At 37.4% G+C, this 6,972-nt stretch overlaps 1 gene segment (V, D, J or C); it reads right to left on the reverse strand.

Annotated features, from left to right (window-relative positions):
* Positions 1 to 3,181: 3,181 nt before the first annotated feature.
* On the reverse strand, positions 3,182 to 3,744 carry LOC132532800 (immunoglobulin heavy variable 1-3-like). The segment is given in 2 exon segments: positions 3,182 to 3,576; positions 3,657 to 3,744. Coding segments are annotated over 2 exon segments (420 nt in total).
* Positions 3,745 to 6,972: the final 3,228 nt, after the last annotated feature.

Below are 6,972 nucleotides of genomic sequence, written 5' to 3' on the forward strand. Positions count from 1 at the left end.
GTCTATTGTTGTTCCTGATGGACATGACAGGTAACAATGGAGAGAGAGATTTATTTGAGGTCTAGAGCCCTAGAGGTTCCAGGACTTGGGGAAATTAGGGCTTTATAGAGGAAGCAGGACTTTCCCGCTGTCTTAGGGTTTAAGAAGGCAATAAATAGTTATTGATGTAACAAAATTATTTGGCAATTGGGTTAACTTTGAAAATCCCTTTGTTAGGATTTGCTATATCATACACAACATCATCATAATCTACGTCCTTTGATATTATTTGTATATAGCTGTGTATTATAGAGTAATACCACTGGTTGCTTCTATTCTCCCTTGTGTAAGCTTTTAAGAGAGTCAACATTTCAAAGACTCAGTCTGTGAATTAAAAAGTTGGAGACATCCAATCCATTTTCCCCCTCTCCTATTAATTTAATAATGATTTATATGACCCCATTTTTTTTTTTTGCCTGTGATTGGTTATCTGATGTGTGTGCGCATGTTTCGTGTAAGGAGATTAACATTAATATCTCCTTGAAAATCACAACTTTAAATGTAACACTATTTTGAGGGTTTTCAAGATGTTCTAGCAGTGGTTGTCAGAGCCAATGAGTGCTGCTACATTCAAGTCACCATCTTGGCTCTGCCTCAGCCATGATGTTTCTAAAGTCTAACTGTGAAAAATGGCTCAATGTTTCCCTGTAATAACACTCAAAATAGCATTACATTTAAAGTCATGATTTTACAACAAACAGAAAATTATTAAAAGTCACAGAATTCGGAAACTAAACAACATACTGCTTAAGAATCACTAGGTCAGAGAGACACTCAAGCAGGAAATACAAATGTTCCTGGAAACAAATGAAAATGAAGACACAAGCTATCAAAATATTTGGGACACAGCTAAAGCAGTACTGAGAGGGAAACTCATAGCCATACAATCACATATTAAACAACAAGAAAAAAATCCAAATAAACAACCTTACTGCACAACTTAAGGACTTAAAGGAAGAGAAACAAAGGAACCCTAAAGCAACCAGAAGGACAGAAATCACTAAAATTAGAGCAGAAATAAACAACATTGAAAATAAGAGAACCATACAAAAGATCAATGAAGCCAAATGTTGGTTCTTTGAAAAATTAAACAAGATTGACAAACCCCTAGCCAGAATCACTAAACAAAAAAGGGAGAAGACTCAAATTCATAGAATTGTAAACAATAGAGGAGATATCACAACTGACAACAAAGTAATCCAGAAAATCATGCAAAATTTCTATGAAGAATTATACACCGCCAAGCTAGAAAATCTGGAAGAAATGGAAGAATTCCTAGAAGCATATGCCCTTCCAAAACTGAACCAAGAACTACAAAACCTAAATGCACCAATGACAGACAAAGAAACTGAAACCATTATTAAGAATCTCCCCAACAACAAAAGTCCTAGACCAGATGGCTTCACAAACGAATTCTACAAAACCTTCAGTTAATACCAATTCTTCTAAAGCTTTTCCATAAGATAAAAGAACCAGGAACACTTCCTCCCATCTTCTATGAAGCCAACATCACCCTGATACCAAAAGCAGATAGAGACAGCAAAAAAAAAAAAAAGTAAAACTAAAGATCAATATATTTGATGAATATATATGCCAAAATATTAAACAAGGTCTTGGCCAATCAGATACAGCAGTATATTAAAAAGATTGTTCATCAAGACCAACTGGGATTCATCCCAGGAATGCAAGGCTTGTTCAACGTAAATAAGTCAATCAATGTCATTTCACCACATCAATAAAAGCAAAACCAAAAACCACATGATTATCTCAATAGATGCAGAGAAAGCCTTTGACAAAATCCAACACCCATTAATGCTCAAAACTCTACAAAAAATGGGAATAGATGGGAATTTCCTCAAGACAGTGGAATCCATATATAGCAAACAAACAGACAACACATACTCAATGGACATAAATTGAAAGCATTTCCCCTCAGATCAGGGACTAGACTGCCCACTATCATCGTTACTCTTCACCATAGTGTTGGAAGCTCTTGCCATAGCAATCAGGCAAGAGAAAGAAATCAAAGGAATACAGATTGAAGGGAATAAGTCAAACTCTCACTATTTGCAGATGACATGATAGTATACATAGAAAACCTTAAAGAATCCAGCAGAAAACTACTGGAAGTTATTAGGCAATATAGCAAGGTGTCAGGCTACACAATCAATGTACAAAAGTCAGTGGCATTTCTTTATGCAAACACTAAAACTGAAGAAGACATCCAGAAATGACTCCCATTCACTGTTGCAACAAAATAAATAAAATACCTAGGAGCAAAGCCTACCAAAGAAGTGACAGACTCGTATACTGAAAACTATGAGTCACTCTTCAAGGAAATAGAAACTGATACAAAGAAATGGAAAGACATCCCATGATCATGGATTGGAAGAATAAATATAATCAAAATGAATATTTTCCCCCACAGCCATATACAAATTTAGTGTGATACCCATCAAAGTTCCACCAAGATTCATTAAGAAAATAGAACAAAAACTACATTTATTTATCTGGATCCAGAAAACACCTAGAATTGCCAAAACCATACTGAGGAAAAGAAACAGAAATGGTGGCATCACACTCCCAGACCTCAAACTATATTATAATGCCATAATCATCAAAATAACCTGGTACTGGAACAAAAATAGACACACAGACCAGTGTAACTCAATTGAAAGCCCATATCTAAACCTCCACACCTATGATGTCTAATCTTTGATAAGGGGCCCAAAGTATTAAATGGAAGAAGGAGGCTCTCTTCAATAAATGGTGCTGAGAAAACTGGGTTATAACATGCAGAAGAATGAACTTGAACCAACTTATCTCACCAGAAACAAAAATCAAATCCAAATGGATCAAAGACATGGATGTCACCAGTTCTGTTTCTTTTCTACCCTGTTTTTAGTTCCTGTGAGAGTATTCCTACACTTAAAATCTATAAATGTGTTTATCTTATTAAGCAATGTGGATGGTAGGCACAACACTGAAAATATAAAATTCTAAGTAATTGACAGCTGGAGAGGAAGTTCCTGACTCTGGCAGAAAAACAAAACAAAACAAACAAACAAACAAAAACAGCCCTAAATATCCAGCTGTACCTGTTCCTAGAGCAAATGTGTGTCCATGTGGTCAGCTCGCCCTCTGCTGGTTATGAGCACCAACTTCAACCACCTCTGTTTTCCATGCTGGGAGGTTTTTGTCTGGGCTCACCCTCACTTCTCCTCACTGTGTCTCTTGCACAGTAATACACAGCTGTATCCTCAAAACTCAGACTGCTCAGCTGCATGTAGGCTGTGTTGGAGGATGTGTCTGCAGTCATGGTGGCTCTTCCTTGGAACTTCTGGGCATACTTTGTATTACCATTTTTAGGATAAACCCATCCCATCCACTCTAGGCCTTTTCCAGGGGCCTGCCGCACCCAGTGCATGTAGTAGCTGGTGAAAGTGTATCCAGAAGCCTTGCAAGAGACCTTGACAGATGTTCCAGGTTTCCTCACCTCAGCCCCAGACTGGGTCAGTTGTACCTGGGAGTGCACACCTATTGGGAGAGAACAACAGTGGATACCAGTCCTTAATTGACCCTGCTCCCCTTTTCCCTCTAAGGACTGGGGACTTTACTTGCAGTCACTGCCATCAAGAATAGTACTCTCCAGCTCCACTCCATGATGGAGGATGTAGTCTGAGGGCTTTGAGCGAGGTTGTGGTTTTGGGCAATGTTCTCTGGACACTTTGGTCTGCATTTGACTCCAGATGTCTGAGATTATTTGCATATTCATATGAAAGAATTGTTCATAAGTCAGGACATTCCTCTGTCTGAGTCAGAGCTGGGAAATAGAATTGATCAGTACCAACACAATGAGAATCTTCAAGTTTTTGCCCTGTTGGAGGTCAGGAGCCATTTCTGTGCTCTGGAAGGCTGTGCACAGGGTTACCACAATAAATAGCAGTCATTTCAGAAAAGAATGCTCATTAAATCACACCTTTGAATGAAATAGAAACTTTGGACTTGCTATAGATTCTTGAAATCTGAGTGCCCCCAAAAGTGTCCTGTAAATTAATCTTGGGGAAATTAATCCACAACAAATCTGGCATCAATCTGACATTGTAAATGTTCTAAAAAAAAAAAAAAAACATTTTGTCACTAACATGTGTTAACTGTCTAAGTAACCTGAGTTTGTTGAAAGTCCAAAGTAAAAAAATAGTTAAAAAATCAATCTATTTTAACTAATTTTGGTCTGAAGATCCTCCTGTACAGAGACTGCTACATGAGGTCACATAAAATGATCTTTAAACAAAATTATAAACATACTAAAACCAATTACAATCAAGTTATCAATTATAGTAAACTTCTAACTTGTTAAAAGTTTTTTTCTTCACAAATAATTGATTACAACTATGTCAAAGCCTTCACATGAAGCATCTGCTCATATGTTAAGATATTAAACTATATAATAAGTTCCCCCATATACAACTTATGTAAATTAACAACATTCACATATTTTTCTACACCTAACTGGTGTATCTCATTTTGCCACTTTGTGTATCTCATTTTGCCTGCCTTTGTCAGCCAACAATTTAAAGACTTTTTTCCTTTATAACATCACCCATAGTACAGGCATCCCTTACAACCCCTAAAGACAAACGGTTATTGAGAAGGCCCGCCAAACACCTAGGCCTAATGAAGTAAAGAAAAAAGGGGGATACATCCCCCCAATATTCAGTTGGCTAATGTACCAACTACATTAAACATATTTTAATGTCTATAAAAATTCGAATCAGATGTCCTGCTAACCATGGGAAGCAGATTTGTTTGTGTTTCCCTTCAAATTTTTCCTTGGGAGCATGGACCCAGGATCATTATGGGGTACAGAAGGTAGAAGGTCTGTCTTATTTAATTGCTTCTCCACTGAACATGAGCTTTAGCATGTCTATCCATACTCCCAGATTGTTAATGTCTTTCTATATTGGATTAGGGGTATGGAGAGATGGGGGTGCAGGGTAAATTTGTGAGGTCAGGTTGGCATCATGATAGTATCTGCAACTTGGTGATTGAAAAAGTATTAAGATATAGAACAGAATACATTCTTTAATAGTCAGAAACATGAAAGCAAGAATATAGCACATGAGTTTTGGGATCCCCATTTTGGAAAAAAAACTAGTAGGCCTATTTTAGATATATTCCAAAGGTCCCATGACTCAGTAAGTTTTGCCTGAGCCTGATAGCTAACATGAAGGTGGACCAAAATTATTATCTGGGGAGATGATTTCAGAGCTGAAAATAGAATTATAAAGTTGAATCGGGGCAGAGTGTCACTCCCAAATATTAGAACGCTATTTAAGTGTCATGTTATAGTGTCTTTTTTTTTCCTTTAGGTATTTCTCCTTGCTTGATGTTTTGGGTCACTGCAAACTATTGTTCACTTTTGCTGATGATTATGGGCTGATCCCACTCATAAACAAAAATTGAGAAAGAATAACAGACAGGGAAAAACAAAGTATCATTTGACTTAATTTGTAGTATTGGCACCAAAGTAAAAGTAAAAAACTCTTGGAGGGGGAAGACTGTATATGTTAAGCTTCATTATAGGGGTACAGGAGTGTGGACACAGACCTTTGCTGGTGAAAATGGTGAGTATATACACTCCTATTATCTTTAAAAAATCACTATTTAATCAATATGTGAGGGAAAATTAGATTGAAACTCTCATTTTTTAATGCATAGACTGCAATCCTGAGTATATATTCCTCAAAATAACATGGTAGGTCTATTTCTAATGTTCTGTTTTCTACAAGGTTTTGGGAAAATTTATATGGAACAATAGTGTGAGAAAAATGTGTCCCTTTCTAAAAAAAGTCACTTTCTTTCTGCATCCTATCCAACATATCTGATTTCTATGCCATTTCATACAGGTGTGAAGTTGTGATTCAGTGTATCTTCATTACTCTTATAATTGTTGACTTTGAGCATTTTTCTCATGAATTGGTTGGCTCTCTTGTATTAGTTGGCTTTCTGGATCTCTTCCTCAGTGAAGAACAATAACTTGGACCCATGAATTTTCTAGTAAAAAGGAAGAGACAGAATTAATTATTTATATACCTTTTACACAGGTGTAAAGTTTTGACTGAATGTTTCTTCATTTGCACTACCCTGAAAATCAGTGACTTTGTGCATATTCTCATGTATTGGTTTGCTCTTTGGACCTCATCCTCAGTGAAGTACAATACTTTTCTTTCTCATTGTGACTCTCAGTGAAGTTGGGTATAGGGGTCAAAGGTGATTTTCTTTCTTTTTTTTTAAATTTCTTTATCGGGGAATTGATGCTTTACATTTAACAGTAAATACAATAGTTTGTACATGCATTGGATCGACCTTCCCATGGTGCATCTCGTGAGTACCCATTCATTGGGGAAACTGACGATCCTTCCTAGCTGACTGAGTCCACATGGATCTCAGTCACTTTCAAAGCCAGCAACAAGCAGCTCCTGACAGCTTTCAAGCTGTTGGTCCTGCTCTTCGAGTCCTCCAACTTAATGTTGAGGGGCTGTCCTTTGCCAAACGCGTTCTTATTGGTCAATTGGCGATTCAGCATCAGGCAGATGTTATCTGCCTACAAGAAACACATATAGAAGTCAATGAAGCTGCTCGATTCACCATCAGTGGATTCGATTTAATATGCTATAATCTCCATCCTAAACACGGCTGAGCCATCTATGCCAAATCGTGTCTTGCGGACGTTTACCATACGGCTTCTTTGACCTTCTACGACTCCATTACTATTGGAACTATTCAGCTCGTCAACGTATATAAGCCTCCCAGTGCCTCATGGGATAACGAGGTCATGCCTAGCCCGAATCACCAAGCCGTTTACATTGGAGACTTTAATAGTCATCACCAAGACTGGGGATATTCCTCCACTCGTGCTGATGGCTCTAT

Source organism: Erinaceus europaeus, chromosome 14, assembly GCF_950295315.1.
Source record: "Erinaceus europaeus chromosome 14, mEriEur2.1, whole genome shotgun sequence".
In the NCBI taxonomy this organism is placed as follows: Eukaryota; Metazoa; Chordata; class Mammalia; order Eulipotyphla; family Erinaceidae; genus Erinaceus; species Erinaceus europaeus.